We start from the raw sequence: 18,879 nt of genomic DNA, 5'->3' as shown, positions 1-18,879 counted from the left end.
AACTGCTTTATTTTTATGACAGTTCATTCTTAATTCATCCAACAAGAATTTATTTGGGCACCTACTGTATGCAAGAAATTGGACTAAGCATAAATAGAACAAAAAGATAATCATCCCATGTTTCCAACAGGAACCACTTCCGACCAGTCACGCCGCTGTGCTGTTTGGTGTGTGCTGTGGGAGCCCGGAGCTGGGTGCAGGGCAGGAAGCTACGGTCCTGCTCTGTGTAGGAAAGGTCCCTGCAGCATTTACACACTTTGAAGTATGGAAAGACTGAGGAACAAACGGGAAAATGCACTGAAACTTAGCAATGTCGTGGTCCAACCTGGAGAGCCTTTGGTTTGAAGCCAGTCCGCCTGGGGCCTGGGCCGAATTCCCAGGTATCCGAAGGCCTGCCGTGCGGCCGCCCGGGCGGGCTGGAGTCTGGGTGCTGAGCGCAGCCGCAAGCAGCTGGCCGTCCCTGCGTGAGATGGGCTCAGCCAGCTACTCAGATGGCCACGCTGTTGGGAATCCGGTCCGGGGACAAGTAGTAATACGGAAGCTTCTTCTTCTTGTTGCGCTCAGCGATCACACTGACGATGGCGTCCAGGTTCTTACGGAATCGGGCCATGGCCTCCTTCACTGGCTTCTCGATGAAATGCTCCTCTGGGTACATGCCCAGAAACAGCTGAGGACCCAGACACAGACAGAGGTGAACCCAGGATGAGGCGACGTAAACTGACAGACCTTGTCCCACCCCCAGAGACCATCCTTTATCTCTCCATCTCCACCCTCTGCCACCTGCTGAGGGCACCCTGAGGATGCTGCTGGGCTGGGGCCTTGCAGGTAAATGGGAAAAAAAACTGCCCCACTGCAGAGGGACTATGGGATGGGTAACAGTGCAGGTGAATGTGGGGGCTGTTGGTGGTCCTGGTGGGCATGTGGCTGTGGAGCCCTGCTCCGCCCTGTCCTCCCCAGCACTCCCGCCTTCCCTCCAGCCTAGGACGGCTACAGCCAGGATCTGTTGGGGGTGGGGTATGCTCATTTGCACACTCACACAGATGTCTGCAAAATAAAACTAGGTGTATCTTGGCGGGAGGTTATAGCGCAGTGGTAGAGCTCATGCTTAGCATGCACGAGGGTTCAATCCCCAGTACCTCCATCAAAAATAAATGTAAATAAACCAAGTTACTTCTGCCCCTCCCCCCAAAAATCCCAAAACAATAAAGAGCAATGCAATAAAAACAACAAACAAAGCAGCCCCCCCCCAAACAAACAAACCTAGGTATATCTTAAAAAATAACAAAACTATGAGATTGTTAAAAATTGGGCTGGAAAGGGTGGGAGAAACATCCTGAGCTATTGATGGGATTTTGATTTAGTCTGTGGAGGGCAGTTCAGCCTCAACATTCTTTGACCAAGAAATTCCTCCATAAGGAATGTATTCCTTGGTCCTATTGTACACAGGAGCAAAGACACATATACAAAGATGTTAGTGAGGGACCAGCACACTAACAAAGGCCCCAGAGCAACTGAGATCCATCAGAATGCCCGCAAGTCCAGGGCTGGCTGAACCACAGGTCATTCTGGTCGTTCTGGGCAGCACTGAGCCAAGGGGTTGTGTCTACCAAGAGCCAGCTTTGGGATTAGGTTCAACAAGGTGTACTTGCATGGGAGAGTCTGGAAGGAGACCTGGGAAACCCTTAGCCCTCTCCTCTGGGGTGTCAGGGACAACCCACATGAGAGAGCTGTCAGTGGTGGGGGTGCTGGGTGTGCCCTTGAACTGTGAACATCACGGTGGAGCACTGTCCCACTGCTCTCCTGCCAAGGCCACCCTGAGCTTCATCCAGGCTCGGGCCTGAGGACTCCTGGGCCCCTCCAGCCTTGAAAGTCAAATTCCTGGTCAGCAGGGGTCCAGCCTGAGCTCTAAACCACAAAACCCTGATGTTGAGGAATGGGTTAAACCAGAGTGACTGTCCCACCAAAGGGGGCAAAAAGGCTTCCGGCCTCACCTCATTGTCCTGAAACTGGCTAAGCGCCCACACTGCTCCCAGATGCCAGCAGGAGCGGCCGCGGTCCGGCAGTGTATCCACGATCTGCTCGATGGTGACCACGCCCTTGGTGGTGGGTGGTGGGGCCCGCATGGTTGGCGGGGCGTTGGGGATCCAGGAGCACCAGTCGTACTGCAGGGATGGCCACCGAATCACGTGGGTGCCTCACCCCATACCCCTCCTCCTCCCCTGGGGCCCCTCCTCCCACTCCAGTGGGGCCAGGGCAGCCCCTCTCCAAGGCTGGTGCCCTGAGCTTAGCTGCCATATCGGCACCGGGAACACCCGATTCCTAGCCCTGAGGCTTCCCCAGGTTTCCGCCCCTGCCATCTGTCTGGAAGACTAGGACCAGGGGCGGCCCGCCTGGAGCACCCCCAGAAGCAGTCTAGGTGAGGCGGCCAGGCCCTGCCCTCGCCCACCTGGCCAAAGTTCACTGCTGCGTGCTGGGCTGAGGCTGTGAAGATCACCACCGTCAGGTACTCGGACAGCTTATTCTTGGTCTTGATGGACTTGGGGAAGCCTGAGGCAGAGCCATGGACTGGCTGAAGCCTGACCCCAGGGAAGGGCACCCCACTAGCAGACAGCCACCCTGCAACCTGGACCCGGTCCCTGGGTGCCCCCACAGTACTCGAGGGCTCAGGCCTGGGCAAGGCACTCTGGGAGGGGGCAGCTGCTGGGCCCCGTGTTCCTGTTGTTTCTAACCTGGGCTCTCAGGAGCCACAGAAAATCCCTGAGGTGTCCCCATGAGACACACTGGTGGGCATGGGTCCCCAGGGGGCTCTGGCTCCAGCAGTGGGTACTGAAGTGGGGGCCAAAGGCCAGCTTTACCCAAAGAAAATCAGAGGAGCAGGGAAGAGCAGAAGAGCGGGATGGGAGGAGGGCTGGGGGCAGCCCTACCTGAGGCCTTCCTGCCGCGCATGCCGTACACATAAACGTCATTCACGAAGTCCTGCAGCTCCAGGTCCTCCTCCACCACCTGGTCGCTCTCATAGTAGATGTCCACCACCTCGGCCGTGAACCTGGCTCAGGAGGAGAGGCCCAGCAAGGAGTAGGTGACCCTGTCACCCACTCCTTGATGTCCAGGCTCAGGTCACACACCCTGCCGCCCCACCCATTCCCCCATCAGTCCCCTGACCACAGAGCCAGGCCCCGCCCACTGGATCAGCTGTCCGGGCACCCGGCTGGGTCCATCAGTGCCCACGCCTGCTCCTCCTGCCGGACCTCCGCTCCTGAGCAGGGCGGGTCCCACAGCCCTGCACTCACGTCTTGATGGCCTCCCACACCAGGAGCCCGTCGTCCCGGTAGAAGTAGTAGGGAATGTCTTCCGTGCTGTCCATGCCCCGGGCCTTGATGGCCTCAGGGAAGCACAGGGAGCTGTAGGTCAGGTTCTGCATGGCCTTCTGCACCATCTGCACGTGCCCACCGCCCCCTGTGGCGTTGGCCTGGAGCGGGAGGGGAGAGAATGCAGTGAGCCGAGGCCGCCTCCCCCTCTCCAGGCTTCCAGGCCCGAAGCTCAGCATGAAGAAGTATGGAAAGGCAGTGGGCGGGCCATCACGCAAGGGGCAAACCTGTGTTCCGTGAGGTGGCGTGGGAGGGACACTGAACTTGGAGAAAGCCAAGGGCAGCCCAGCCAAGGAGGCGGTTACAGGGAGGAGCCTCTGCTGGATCTGCTGTGAGGGGCTGAAGTGCAGGGGTGTGTGCAGAGACGGGGGCAGCTGCAGGAGGGAGGGCAGTGGGGAGAGCTGGCAGGGTGGGGCCCGGGCCAGAGCAGCCCTTGGACCTGCCCTAGTTCTGAGCACAGGCTGCCTGGAGCCCGAGCACTGCTCTCAGTGACCTGACCTTTGGGCACAAGGCACAGATACCAGTCCCCAGGACCCACACGACTCTCTGAGGGCCAGTCGTGTGCTTAGGTGAGGGCTGGAGAGATGCCCAAGGAGGAGTCCTGGTCCCCCTCCCGGCTGCAGAGATGCACACATATGTGCTTTGTGAGCAGGTGCACGTGTGCTTGCGCGCGCACACACACACACACACGGTGGCTGAGCACTCAGGGCACAGAACCTTCAGAGGACTTGGGGGCAGGATGCCAGACATTGGTCCACAGTGGGGGTCTGACCCAAGGAGGACCAACAGAGTTGCTCCCTGGTACTTCCTGTTTGGATGGAAGATGGTCCCTGTGTGGGCACATGAGCTTGGAGCTCACCATGATGGCATCCTGTCCCTCCTCCCACGGGATGTGCCAACTTGCAGAGTCCATCTGGGACAATGAGACCCACACAGTTTAAAGAGTGGGCTTGTACATTACTCAGGTCCCTGGCCCCTGCGCTGTCCCCAGGAGGCACACCGTGGGCAGGGGTCACTTAGGGGCTCTGGGTCTAGTGCTGGTGCTGAGGTGGAGGCCACAGGCCAGCGCTGCCCATGGGAACAGGCTCCGAGCTGAGGCTCCCTCACCCTAAAACATCTAGGTTTAGGAGATGCTACAGCTCCTTTCCAGCTGCAGCTGGTTTGAGTTGGGTTTTGTCATTTTCCACCTAGGGACTCAACCCTAGTGATCGCCTGGCCGGCTCACTAGTAGGAGGTGGGAAAGGGAGGAAGGCTGGGGTGAGGGCTGCAGGGAGGGACCAGGCTCATTAAGGCTCCAGCAGGGTCAAAACAAGGTGAGCCTGAGATAATGTGAGGGGGACCCGAGGCCCTGCTGAGGGGGAGAGTGGGCCAGGAGTGCTGACGGCCTGGAAGGGCAGAGGGTGGGAGGCTGTGCTCAGAGTGATGGGCAGCAGTGGGTGGGGGATGCAGGTCCCCAGTGTGTCAGAGGTGCGGAGCGGGTGCCAGGAGGCAGGGTCTACACCCACATGTCAGAGGATGGAGAGGGGAGGGGCAGGAGGAGATGACAGGGAGACCCTGGTGCAGAGGAAGAACTGGGAGTACTGGGAGGAGGAGAGCTCGTTCAGTGGCTGGGCAGAAGGGGCAGACCCCGGCCAGGGAACCAGGGAGCCTTCACTCTGAGTGCTCTCGGCCTCCCACCCTGCGCAGGCCTTCGCCCCCGTGGTCCCTAGAGGGCTGGTCTCCCCAGGGGAAATCTGGACTTCAGGTCAAGGTGGAGGTCGTGGAGGTTCTGAGAAGTGGGTGCCTGCCAAGCCGGGCTCTTCCTGGCACCAAGGCGGGTAGGGGGCACCCACCTTGTCAAAGAGGCCATACTCGCAGATGAGCTGCTCCCGGGCCTTGGTGTTGATGGCAATGGTGAACCGCACGTGGGCCACCAGGAGCTAGGGGAAGGGGCAGAGAAGACCTCAGAGAAGGCCCAGCCAGGGCCTCCTGACCAGGTCTGCACCTCCTCGGGTGCCCCCAGGGACCCTTGGCACCTGCACCTCGGTCCCTTGGGGAGGCGCGATGCCAGGGCCTGGGGAGGGAGTGAAGGTTGCCGTGGTGACCTTCATTGCTCAGCAGCTGCTGGAGGATGCAGCTCTGATACTCAACATAATGATAATGAAAAAAATGCCAACAGTCAACGCTTACATAGAGCGGCCTGGCACTGTCTGAAGCCCTCTGAATTTAACTCTCATAACCCTGACAGTAATCCTCCACGGCAGGTGTGCTAATTCAATCTCTCTTTCACACATGGAGAAACGGAGGGACACAGAGGTATACCGAGCCTGCCGTCAGCCCCGCAGTCAGTGCGGCCAGGATTTGCAAAGAGAGAGGGACTGTGATAGTGGGGGCTGCCACGTGGGATCAGACAGGGTCACACTGAACTCATTTGCCTCCTTGGACCCTGCCCCCTCCCACTAGGCTAGCCTGATCCCTGGTCAGGCCCACACTTGTGTCCTTGGAGCTGCTTCCTTCCTGTGCGGCATTTCTCAAGGGTCTCTTCTGGCCCCTCCCAGACACAGACCTGTAGGGGTGTCAGTGCCCCTCCTCCCTCACTCCCTCCTGTCCCCCACACCCATATCCAATACCCTCTCTCTCTAGGTGAGGTAGTAGCTTGCAGTACCTTGAAAATAGGGTGCACAGCAGGCAGCTGGCGGTACATGGCGATGCCAAAAACCTCAGACACCAGATGTGTGCACAGAAGGTGGGTGATGGTCTGATGGATGTGGAAGTCGCTGGAACGCACCCAGATTTTGGCCAGAAGCCAGTCATACTTGGCATCCGAAGGGAGAAAAATGGGGTTCTCATCTCCCGGGACCTGGCTGAGCTGATACATTGGAGAAAGAGAATGCATTGCAGTATTTCGCTCCAGACTGTAGCCGTAGGAGAGCCTGGCTTCTCAGGCACCTCCAGGAGAATCCAAATCTCTTCAACAGTAATTTCTGACTCACGAGAGGATCAGGGAGGAGGGCAGTGGCCAGGGGTTCATACTTCCCATCCCAGCTGCCAGAGAAGCTATAACATATCGCCTGTTGCCAGACGCACCCATTATGCCAGATACATGGTGCCCTTGGCTTTCAGAGAAGATTTGGGACCAGCTGAGCATCCTCATGGCCCTTCACCTTCAAAAAGGGGGCTGGTTAGCAGCATAGACCCAGGGGCCAGAACACTTGCTACCTGTGGGACCCTGGACAACTTAGCCTTTCTGAGCTCCGTTCACCATCCGTACCAAGGGGACAGTGTTCACTCACGGTGTTATTAGGGGAAATAAATAAAATGGCATCACAGGGGTGAGTGACGATGTGTATGAGGCATGTGCTGTGTGGTCTCCCATCTGCTCCCCATCCCCATTCCTCCCTCCTGGTCCCACACTTCTCTGCTGCAGCCTTCTGGTCTCCCACACTTTCCCTTCCTCTGCTCATCCCTGAAATTCTGCTGTTCCCCAGGCCCTGTCTTAGAGCTCCTAAATTCCCTTCTCTCCCTCAGTCAGCTCCTCCAGCTGACGGGCTCTAGGGCCCTCGTGAAGCACTGTCCCAGGTCACTGTTCCTCAAGGCCAGACCTGCCGCCAGGTGCCCCCTTAGTAGACACTGGCTTGTCTTTCCCTCCATTTTCAACTCTACACTGGGGCCATGCAAATCATGTCATGTCCATCCCGTCTTTAAAAACACTCGGTGACCTCTTAACGCCAGAAAATAAAGCCCCCAAACTCCGTGATCTGGTCCCCACCTACCTCAGAGACTTGTAGCGATGATTACATGAATAAAGGCAGGTCCTGGTCTGAAACCCTGATGGCCAAATGTTTCAGAATCCAGAATTTTTAGGATTTTAGCAGTGTGCACACTTCATTATGTGACACCTCTCTCCCCTGCCCTGGGTCTGGGCAACACAATATTTTACATTCAAACATATTAGCATTTCTGCAGCGAAATGCATGCATTTCACATTGAGTGGGAGAAAGCCTCTTAAACAGTCTCTCGTACTGGTTTAGAACAAGCTTTGCTGCCAATGAATTTGCTGCAAATTTTGGAAAAATCTAACAGTTTTAGAATATTTTAGATCTCAGAATAGAGGGTAAGGGATTGTGGACTGTGCGGGCAAACCCTTGGGATGTGGTGAACGCCTGGCAAAGTCAGCTGCTACTACGCCCACAGGACCCAATGCCTGGGTGATGGCTGACTCCGAGCACTGCTTGCTGTGTGCTTGTCTGCCTTCCCCTTGGGGGCCTCTGTGCAGCCTCCTGCTTCATGGACCTACCCCTGGCCCTGGCTGGGGTGTCCGCACAGCAGCTCCCACGGTGTCGCAGTGGCCTGGTGCCTTGAGAAAGCAATGGAGCTGTCCTAGCCTGCCTCTCCCCTAGACTGCTCCCACCTCTTCCACTGTCCTTGGTAGAAACAAGAACCTGGGGGCACTTGAAGATAGCACCCCAGGACTGGCACAGTTCCTGACTCCCAGCCTCCAGCTCATCTCACAGCCACACCTGACTGGCCCCTGCTGCTGTTTTGATTTGGGGCTGGTCAGGATGCTGGGGTGGGGAGCCCAGCAGGCTATCCCAGGGGAGGTCCTCCGCAGAGCCAGGAAGTTCTCCTGTGTGTCCCGGGGAGTGGAGCTCTTTCTGCCCACTGTGGTCAGCCCTCCCACCAGCTGGCAGGAAGCCTTGCTTTTCTTGTTCATATGGCAGCACCCTCACAGTCTCCAGCACCTTCCTTAGGAGACTCGAGGCAGAGCTGCCTCCTCCTCCTGGAAGAAAACAGGGCCAGGCAGCCTACCTGGATGGCAATGGGGACGATCTTGTTGGCCAGATTCTTGTACAGCAAGCAGATGGGTGCGGCCAGGAACTGCAGAGTGCACGGGTCTGTTTTGTTCGCATCGATGCCATCCAGAAGCTCAAAATCCACGATGAAAATGTTCCCTTGCTGCAGGAGGCAAGAAGTATGTCCAGTCAGTTTCAGCCAGAGATGGACCCAAGAATCCAGCCCAGAAGGAGGGAGAGGTGGCTCTGGAGACCTGGCAACTCAGTGGCATTCAGAACTTATAGTTCTTATGGTGACTGTGGGGAAGGAGGTGGGAAGGGAAAAATTGGGAGTTTAAGGTTTGCAAATATTAACAACTATATACAAAAGATTAAAAATTTTCTTCTGTATAGCACAGGGAACTATATTCAATATCTTATAGTAACCTATATAGAAAAAGAATGTGAAAATGAGTATGTGTACATATGTGTATGACTGAAACATTGTGCTGTACACCAGAAACTGACACATTGCAACTGACTATTTCAATAATAATTAAAAAAAAAGAACTTACAGTCCTTTGTTCTCCAACTCAGATTTATATCAAGGGTTTTCCCAGGTTGTGGTGGGTTTTAGGTACGATGAAGGAATGGCAGTGGCCACTTCTGTATCTGTGGTACCTGAAGCCTGCCTGACCCTTATGAAAGATGCTGAAAAGCCACCCAGAGTGACAGTTTAAGAAGAAAGCAGACAGAGTTTGGATGAAATAGATAAGAGAACTCAAATACCAAACAGTGACGCTGCAGGACTCCCTTTACACAGAGTTCAAAGCTGGGCAAACTCCAGCGTCAGTCAGGACAAGGGTCACCCTTGGGAGGAGAGACGGAAAGGGGGCAGGTCTGGAGGGGTGGGAGGTTCTGCAGAGGGGTCTGCGGGGCAGGCGTCCACAGGGTTGCAAGGGGGTCTTCAGGGCGGAGGGGAGGTTTTAGGAGGTGGGTCTTCAGAGGTGAGGAGGTTTACAAGGGCAGGGGGAGTCTGCAGGGACTGGAGGTGTCTAGGGGGTGGGGCGTTCTGTGTCCTGGTCTGAAGCTGGTGGCGCAGAAGGGGCACCTGGTGCAAATTCATTGAGCTTGCTGCCACTCCTGATTCGGGCCCTTTTCCATAGTTGTTATACTTCAGTACCAAGTGGCTGCGCCTGGGATTTGAGGAAGGCAGAAAGCGGTCCTTCGCAGATGACACCTGAGTGCCCCAGAGGGAGCCTGACCTCAGTGCTGCGAGGGCTCCTTTTGCAGGGCGGGGGCCGGCTCAGGCCGGAGCCGGAAGAGTTCAGGAGAGGACAGGCGGCTCTTCTTCTAAAGCCTTTTTATTCTAAAGCGAATAATGGAGGCAGGGGTTGAGGTCTGGCTGGGGAAGAGGGCCAGGGTCTACAATATACTAGAAACCGGTCAACATGTGCTCCAGTGAGTCGCGTGTCCATGATTCCGCCAACAGAGGGCGTGCTGTGGCCAATGCACATGCGCTTCACGAGATTTTTGAGAGGCCCAAAGACAAAAGAGAAACTGAAATCCTGGCCACCATCTTCCTCCTTTTCAGATGCGGAGGACCCTGGCGTTGTCCGACCCCAGGGATGAACTCTGAGCATTCTGCCTGAGATGCACGCAGCACAGAGGGAGAATGGGGAGAGGTTGGTCCCAGGAAAGCGGGTGACAGGGCCCCTTTGGACACCGTGACAAGACAGAGGCTCCGGGCTGGTGGGTCACAGGGCTGGTTGCGCTTCCGTGATGGGCTGGACAACTGGACTTTGGAAGCAGAAGTAACCATCAGTGACCATTGTGCAGAAGGGATGGCTGCCCATCTTATCTTGAGAGGACCTAGATTAGTTAATGTGATGAATGACAGGCCCAAGGGATGCTCTGGGAACCCAGGCCTGGGCCTTGCTCCTGCCTATGGGGTATTTCTCTGTTATTCCAGGCTACCTCCTGTCTATGGACCTCAGTTTTATCCTTCTGGAAAGTGAGAGGGCCAGCCCCATCTCTCAGTTCTGATATTCCAGGATTCCGTAGAAGATGTTGGTGGTCTTGCTTGTCTGGTGTCCCTTCCCTCTCCTGGTCAGCATGCTCCATTCTCCTGGCCATGGTGATCGGTTCAGGGAATTATCTCACAGCTCGAGCTGGGCCCATGACGTTTGCTGCAATTTTTGGGGAACACAGACTTTCCTTCTGGGAGTGGGCAGTGTTTGCTCAGATGGTGAGAGGTAGGTCTGAAGCTGTCAGCGGTCATCTCTATGTCCACATAAAAGACACCCTCCTAAGAAAACATCCAATAGAGGCAGAGAACTGAGACACGGAGGAACGATGTCAGTGGGTTATCTGAACCTTGGGCCCAGCTATGCCTGAGCTAGTTCCCTTGGCTTCTTGCTGTTGCCTCAACCAATGCATTTCTTAGACTGAGCTGATGATTGTGACTTGAAACCACAAACTCCTAATATAAAGTCTAAGAACTAAAACACTCTTGAAGAGTTGTGACAATGAATCAAAACCAACAATAGGGGTAGGATTTCTCTATTTATGGTGCAGAAAAATAATTGCCTGGGTAAAGATTTTATTTTAAAAAGCAGTTTTCATAGGCCACAAAATCATAAGACGCTGCCAAAGAGAGGTAGCATGAATGACCGTGGGAATTAAGAGCTGTTCTGTAGGAGGAGTGATGTACGCGTAAAGGATGGGGTCGTGTGTATGTACCACTCCAGTCAGTGGTGGCTCCTGCATTATTGCTTCACCACCAAAACCATCAAGACCATCACTCAATGGAAAGATGACAATTGTGGTGACAAGGAGTCCTGAGTGGAAGCCGCTCCCCTGTCAGGATGGCTGGCTGCACAGTTGCTCAGTCCCTTCCACTTCTAGGATTCCTTGGCCTTTAAGGTTCTATGAATCTCTGATTTGAAGCCTGAAACCAGTAGCACTGAATCCGTGTTACTACATCCAGCAATTAACTCTACAGAGGAGAGCGCTGCTGCCCTCGGTGAAGTGGCCTCTTCCTTTCCCTGAGCATTTACGGAAACTGTCTTGTCCCATATCGGTGGAGGAATTGAGTGTGATATTTCTCCATGATGCTCAGGTTATTTTCAATATCAATAGCATAATTAAAAGAGCTCCCTCTAACTAGGGGCCTGTTGTGGGCCAGGCATTGTGAGAGGTGCTTTCCACAAACGCCATCAATGGTTACCCACCCAGCAAAGATTAAGAAATTGGAGAAAAAGCAAGTCTTACATCAGAACAAAAAAAAAAAAAGGGAGAAAACTGATGGAACTTTGGACTTTCTAACTAGAAGTGTCAGTCACCTGTATCTACCCTCAGCCACTCCCCAGCCTTCTCCTGCCCTCATGGGCAGGGTCAGTTCTAGAACTAACCTTGTCTTGAGACAGAAAGGGTTCACACCGCCTCCTCCGGTGGGAAGATGTCAGGCACCTTCCACGCTGGGGGGCCAGAGGCCCTGGGGAATGTCTCTTAGTCCTCTGTCAGTCGTCCCCATCCCACTAGAGCCAGGATGACTGGGCCCCCAGCCACCTGCCCCCAGGGGTCTTCGTGACCTTCTGCTGTTTCCATTCCCCCTGTCTTGCTTGCTCAGTTCACCCTGAATATGACACCAAAAGCTCAGGACAACAACGGTAAAAATAAACAAATGGGACTACATCAAACTAAAAAGTTCCTGCAGAGCAAAGGAAACAAGCAACAGAGTGAAAAGATGACTCACAGAATAGGAGAGGGCAGCCGATCGTGCCACCAGCCAGACAGCTGAGCCTGGAGATAGCTGCCTGGGGGGCTGGCAAGCACCAGCCAGCAGGAGGTGGCTTCCGCCAGACAGAGTGTGACGCGGCCATCGGAGCTGGGCCTCCTGCCCGGGCCACCGTCTCCAGCCAACCAGGTCCTACCTCGACCTCCTGCTCCAGGGTGAGCTGCCGTTCCAGGCTGCACTCCACCATCTCCGTGGTCACCGGTAGCTTCTCAGGCAGCTTCCTGCAGCGCTGGATCAACACGGGGTTGCAGCCATTCAGGAACTGGTAGCCAAACATGACATCTTCCTGCCAGTGGTTCATGACCCGCTCTGTGGGGGGCAGGACAGCAGCTCATTGGGGTTCGAGCCGCGTGGAGGACCTCCTGACACCGGCCAAGGGCCAGAGTCCTTGTGGGTCCCTCTTCCAGGTGCTCACTGGATGGCCCACCACGCCCAACTGCTTGACCACTAGGTCACCACCCCATCCTCCCTGAGCTGGCCCTTAGTAGCTCAGAAGGTTCCCAGGGTACCCCTTTCTCAAGTATAAAAACAAAAATACAATTACTTCTCAAGTAGGAGAAATAGATGGCATTGTATCAAACTAGTAAAAGTTTCTGGACAGCAAAGGAAACAATCAACAGAGTGAGAAGGCAACCTAGTGAATAGGAGAAAATATTTGCAAAATAAATACCTGATAAAGGGTTAATCTCCAAAACATATAAGGAACTCCTACAACTCAATAACAAAAACACTAATAACCCAACTAAATGATGAGCAAAGGATTTGAACAGACACATCTCTGAAGACATACAAATGGCCAGCAGGTAGGTGAAAAAATCCTCATCATCACTCATCAACAGGGAAATGCAAATCAGAACCACAATGAGATGCCACCTCACACCTGTCAGGATGCTATTATTATTATTTAAAAAAAAAAAAAGACAACAAATACTGGTGAGGCTGTGGGGAAGTTGGACCCCTTGTGCTTTGTTGGTGGGAATGCAGGATGTGCAGCCACTAGGCAAAACCATGTGGAGGTTTCTCAAAAAGTTAAAAATAGAACCTACCACATGATCCAGCAATCCTCTTGGATATTTATCCCAAAGAATTGAAATCAGGGTCTTGAAGAGATATCTGCACTCCTGTGTTCACTGCAGAACAATTCGTAACAGCCAAGATGTGGAAACTACCTAATGCTCATCTATAGAGGGATGAAGAAAGGCAATGTGGTGCATACATATGATGGAATACTATACAACCTTGAAAAAGAGGGCCGTTATGCAGTAAGTGACAACATGGATGAAGTTGGGGGACCTGACTGTAAGTGAAATAAGCCAGTCACAGAAGGACAAATACTCCATGAATCCACTTAGATGTGGAATCTAAATTAGTCAAACTTATAGAATCAAAGAGCAGCAGAGGATGGTGGTTGCTAGAAGCTGGGGGGAGGGAGAATAAAGAGTTACTAATCCATGAGCATGAAGTTTTGGTTAAGCAGGAGGAGTAAGTTCTAGAGATCTGCTGTACAACTCTGTGCCTATAGAAAAATAAAGAAAAGAACCCAGGTCCTTGTGCTCAGGAAGCAGGGGCCCAGGGTGAGGGGCGAGGAGTTTGCGAAGACTCCCATGCTTGTTTCCTTACTGTCTCTTCATCTTTCTGTTGCTGTTTGGTCCTTCCCGTGCCATCCGTGGCAATTACGACATCCCTGCCCTACCAAACATATCCTAGTCCAAAGGAACCCATTGTTGCTTTCATGCAAATGCTCAAAAAACAAGCTAACTTTTGCCTTTCCTCTGTTCAGAAGCATCATAAATGTCTAATTTGTAAAGAAAAAGTTCTGATACCTTTGAGACTTTCAATGGTGAAATGAGGCTGAGGGTGCTCAGCCTTGAACGGCCAATGAAGGGAAACCTCCGGCTTTGAGGGTGACGGCCAGTGGAGCGCGCGGCGCGGGTGCTGGCGGGGCCGGCCTGAGGGACGGGGAGGCCCTGCGCTGGAGCAGGTGGGCAGCCCTTTCCCGTCCCCAGCACCACGAGAGCCCCCACAGGCACACTCACCGGAAATAGTGTTGCTGATCTTGACGAAGATCTTCTCAAAGTCGGCGAAGTCGTTCCAGGAGGACTGGAACATGTGCATGAAGCGGTTGATGAACAGGTTCTCCATCCTATGGACCGAGACACGCCAGTCCCTCAGGCACCCGCTCTGGCCTCGCCTCCCCCTGCCAAGCCCCTTCATGCCCCTCTCTCATGGGGCATCTAGACACCCCCAGGGCAGCAGAGACTGGACCCAGGACAGCTCCAAGGGGGCAGCTGACTGGCCTTGTGGAACCAGGATGGAAACTGGCCCCTACACCCATGCTCTTCCTCCTGCACCTCCCCTAAGACTGGGACCAGCCGCCTGCCCTCGACAGCAGTCTGCAGTGCTCTGCTCCCATTCAGGCCTGCTCTGGTCCATGCCTTCATTCATTCATTCATTCATTCACTCATTCAGTCTTCAAACTTTTGCTGCCGCCACTCGGTGCAAGCTTCCAGGGATAGAGCACTGTCTCTCCTAGGCAGCTGCCCTCTGGGGTCTGCTGGATTTGGGGGGATGAGCCGTTCACTGGCGTCTGACCCTCATTTACTTTCTGCCTGACCCTGGCTCTGTGCATGGGGCTGAGGAGGACACAGGTGCCACTCATTACACAGGAAAGCAAAATAACCCACGACAGGAACTTGGTAAATTCAAAACGTGGGCAAAGGGCAATAAGGTGTGAGATCTGAGTGGCCTGAGCAACCCCGGGGGCTTCCAGGAGGAGGCGAGTGTGGTGGGTCTGGAAAAGGTGGAGAAGAGGGGGAGGCTTGCCAGGCTTCCCTCCATAACCCAAGCAAGGCACAGGACAGAGGTGTGGGAATCCCAGCCAGTGCTTCCCAGGACGGCCTCTGCCTCAGCTTCCCTCTCTGGCACACACACAGCTGAGTGGCGAGAGGTCTACTGGTTCCTCCCCACATCATGGCTACTGCCTACTCCTCCAGGGTTCAGGCCTCCCACCGCCTCTGTCTCTTGTATGTCCTGACTTGTGCGTCCCTCCATCAGGGACCCCCTGTGCCCCTGTTTCTTCTCCACCTGAGCATACGGGGTGAGTGCCTCTGGAGGGCTTGCTAGTGAGCCCCACTCCCCCTTCCATCTCATGAAGCCACCCCTTCCCCTGACCAGGCCGGGCCCTGGGATGTCATCTCTGCAGTGCTGATGGCAGATTAAATACAAACACATTTACGTGAATCCCTGTCCGCTACCCGAGCACCAGGAGGGCAAAGGCGGGTCTGCAGGGCTCCGCGAGGCCCAGGCCTCCGCACACTGGAAGACTCAGGCAGCATCGCCAATGACTGAGAAGGGTGGTTGGGGCCTGGCTCCTCCAGTGGGCTGCCCCCGCTGCCCACCCACCTTCCAAGGGTGCTTCCCGAGGAAGCAGCCCTAATATTGAGGGCCCCGCGCCCTCCTTGCAGTCACTCCTGGGACAGCAGGCTGGCAGAGGTCTGAGCATTGTCACGGGAATGTTTGGGAGCCCCAAAGCCCCCTCACACCTTCCCTGGCTCAGCAGAATCAAAGGACTAAGGTTAGGGTGTTTTTTGTCTGGAGTCAACCTGGCTGATGGGGACAGGGGGGCTCTGTCCAGCATCCCAAGGGAGCCACTTGTGAGCACGCATGAGGGCAGGAAGTCCGAGTGACCCCAGGCAGGAACTCAGCAGACAGCAGGAGACGGGAAAGTCACCTGAGGCAGAAAATGACACGTCTGCCCGAAGACCCCTCTTCCAGTCTTGCCTCAGTTTAGCACATGCTTCTCTCCTTTGTACTGGCTGCGCTCGGACCCCTGGGAGCCCACACTGCTGGAAGGGAGGTTGCTGGGGCCACAAGGCAGGGGACCTCTTGTGCGTTGGAGGAACCAGCTGCCAGCAGGTTATTGAGATGCTGTAAAGCCTGGAAGGTGCCGGAGCACAGCCTGGGCTGTAGGGGCCGCACACAGTAGGTGCTCAGTGTCGTCCTGGCTGTGGCGTTACCGTCATCACTTTTATCCCAGCCCCTCAGGGGAAGGAAGAGCTTTTACACACATGCTTGCTTGATACACATGCTTCTCGCGGCTTCACTACTGCTCGCAGGCTGTGGCCCAGGATGCCCCCTGCTAACCATCCACCCAGCATCCCAGCCCTCCTCTACCACCCCTCCACTTCCCTTGTTAGCCGAGTGTCCTGGGACAGAAACCCTTGTTAAGGCGGAGGAGTAAACCTCACTGTGACCTCTAGTGTCTGGGGATGGAAAAGGACTTACTCCTGGGAGAGGAGAAGACTTCCCAGGCCTGTACAATCGTCACGGCCCTGAGGATGGCCCGGCACTGAATGATGCCCAGCAAAGAGGTCCTGGACCCCGGGGCATCTTGTGGGGAACTGGGAGTGAGTCACAGCCCCACGTGGGTCAACATCTCCCCAGATGGGTCTCTCTGACCTCAAAACAGAGGTCTGGCACTGGAAGCGGGGTGGAGTGTGGCTGTCCTCAGAGGAAACCACAGATCCAGGAAGAAGTGGTATTAGGAGGAAAATATTTGCAAGTCATCTAGAGGCAAAACATTGCTACATACTTAGAGATATGAGCGGAACACTAGGGACTTTCAAAGATCTGTTATCACCCAGAGAGGAACCTGCGGCCAGAGAAGGCGCCTGGCTCGTTTGAGGTCACACAGCCAGGAAACGACACGGCCAGGTAAAGGCATGGCCAGGTGAAAACAGAGCCAGGTAGACACAGCCAAGCAGGAGCCCACACTGAGCTGCCAGCCTGGGCTAGGCCCCGGCTGGGTCCTGTGCTGGCAGAAGCAGGAGCTCCCACTTCCTCTGCCTCCCTGGCCCCCTCCCTTCTTCTAACAGCTTCTCCATTTCCCATGTCACGGTTGTGCTCTCTGGGGTGGGGGCAAAGCTTACTGAGCAGGGGCTGCCTCGGTCCAGGCAGAGCACGCGGCTTGGAGGAACTCACCAGAGTTACCCAGAAGTGGCGTGGAAACTGAGCTGCCCGGGGGCGGAGTTCAAGGGCGAAAGCCTCTGGTGACCTCAGCCCTGAGTTTCAGCATCCCACAGGCAGCCTGGGTGTAGCTAAGGGCAGAGTGGCACCTGGAGGGTGCAGGCCAGGCCCTGGATCTGGGCTTTCCCTATCAGGGAGCTTCTGTGCATAAAGGATGCTGGGTGCCGAGTGGGAGTCGTTTCCCCATCAGACCACTAGGGGGCTGGACCAGAGGTGTCAGAGACCCCAGCTCCTATTCTGGGGTCTGGACCCAAGAATCCTGGATGGATCTGGGAGTCCACACGCAGGCCCAGGCGAAGGCCAGAGGGCAGCTGAGACAGATGCAGGTCAGCACAGAGTAGTAAGGGCCTGGCCTCAGATCCCAGCCCCATCTCTTCCCAGCCTCATGGGCTTAGGCAAATCCCTAACCTTCTGTGCCTCAGTTTCTTCATCCACAAAATGGGCACAATGATTGCCCCTGCCTCACAGGACTGACATGATATATAAAGCATCAGCACATTAGATGAGTTCAACAGATACCAGTGAATAGTAACACGATGATCACTTACTGTTCCTACTGACGTCTGCGGCCTTGGGCCGTGGTGTTCTGGGGGCACCAGTGGACAAGTTCATAATCTAGGCTGCCCCACAGCACTTTGTCCTCTCCTTCCCGGGGTCCTTCTGTCTAATTCACTTCTCTTTCTTCCTTCACACTCAATTCACCAAAGAATCTTTACCTACTGGTTCCTCTTTAGTTCCTCTCCTCTCTGCCCCCCTTAAGTGCTCTCACCTAGGGCACTGGTGACATCCTAGTGGCTGCATCCAAAGGGTCAGCTCTAAATTCCCCTGATCTCTCTGAAGCATCTGACAAACAACCCCTTTCTCCTTGACCCTAAAATGCCAAGCCCCTTGGGCCTTGTCCCTGCTTCAAACCCCATGGTCCTGCACCTCCACCCCTCCCGAAAAAAGGCTAGGATCCTTTCCCAGTTCCCTGCATTGGCAGCCTCAGCCCCACTTCCCTACATGGGTCCCCACTCTGGTCCTTGTGTATCACAGCATTCTCACTGCCCTGAATGCCATCCCCTCCACTCAGCATGGTGAACTCCTATGCATCCTTCAAGACCCAAGTTGGGCTTCTCTCTTAGAAAGCTTTTTTTCTGATGCTGTCTTCTCAGAGCTTCCTCCCTGCCTCAAGTTTTCCCAGTGCTCCTTTCCCAAGGAATATCTACCAAATGCTAATGTAATGAAGTGTCCATAGCTCAGTACCCCCTAGGCGTGAAATTCTTGGAGCTGGGACCAAGGGACCACTTTTGATTCATCTTGGGCTCCCACCTCCTGGGAGTTCAATAAGCATTTGTCAAAGGATGAGCAGCAGGTAGCCTCCTCTGGGCCGATTCCTGGGGTGGGGGTGGGGGTGGGGGCGGGTAGGACACCCCAAAGAGCCAACAAACAGGCTGTGACTGAGCCTGAGAAGGCATCTCCCTGGCCGGTCTCCTTCCTCGGGCTCAGGAATGAGAAGAAAGTCCTCTCAAGCACCCAGCACGGAGTTACTAGAGGGTACTCACCCACGGTGTGCACTGCCTACATTAGTTCATTTAAGTCTCATAACAATTCTAGCAGTGAGGCAGCAACAGCCTCATTTTTTAGGAAGAATCCGGGTCAGAAAATTTAAATAACTCTCCCAAGATGGTGCAGCCAGAGTTTGAAACAACCGCAGGTGACCAGGCTCTACCTAGGGCGACCTTTTGCTTCCAAAGGGTACTCAGAGATGAGTGGATACCTGTTGCTAGAATTTTAATAGATTAGTAGATTTTTTTTTCCCCAGGAAAGCAAAGTATCACCTGGCTACTCCGAGTGTGATCCACGGACTGATGGCACCAGCACCCCCACACCCCCAGGACCTTATTAGAAATGCAGATTCTCAGGCGCCACTTCAGACCCCCAACCCTGAATCAGA

General features: G+C 54.7%; 1 protein-coding gene across 2 annotated transcripts in view; it reads right to left on the bottom strand.

Moving 5' to 3' along the window:
• The window catches only part of ALOX5 (arachidonate 5-lipoxygenase), a 48,306-nt gene continuing 29,427 nt past the window's right edge, over positions 1 to 18,879 (bottom strand). The window contains exons 5-14 of one of the 2 annotated variants that reach the window (XM_010985291.3): positions 13,955 to 14,061; positions 12,055 to 12,227; positions 8,157 to 8,303; positions 6,013 to 6,216; positions 5,201 to 5,287; positions 3,291 to 3,469; positions 2,925 to 3,046; positions 2,447 to 2,547; positions 1,992 to 2,162; positions 1 to 667 (exon numbers count right to left, since the gene is read on the bottom strand). In XM_010985291.3, coding sequence (XP_010983593.3) covers positions 488 to 667; positions 1,992 to 2,162; positions 2,447 to 2,547; positions 2,925 to 3,046; positions 3,291 to 3,469; positions 5,201 to 5,287; positions 6,013 to 6,216; positions 8,157 to 8,303; positions 12,055 to 12,227; positions 13,955 to 14,061 — 1,471 coding nt within the window. In that variant the 3' untranslated portion in view covers positions 1 to 487. Of the gene's footprint in view, positions 668 to 1,991; positions 2,163 to 2,446; positions 2,548 to 2,924; positions 3,047 to 3,290; positions 3,470 to 5,200; positions 5,288 to 6,012; positions 6,217 to 8,156; positions 8,304 to 12,054; positions 12,228 to 13,954; positions 14,062 to 18,879 lie in introns of those variants that run through there. The other variant, XM_064487931.1, reaches the window with a different exon arrangement.

Source organism: Camelus dromedarius, chromosome 8 (genome assembly GCF_036321535.1).
Source record: "Camelus dromedarius isolate mCamDro1 chromosome 8, mCamDro1.pat, whole genome shotgun sequence".
Taxonomy (NCBI): domain Eukaryota; kingdom Metazoa; phylum Chordata; class Mammalia; order Artiodactyla; family Camelidae; genus Camelus; species Camelus dromedarius.
The sequence above is the reverse complement of the archived record's forward strand: the minus strand, read 5'-3'. Positions and strand labels throughout refer to the sequence as shown.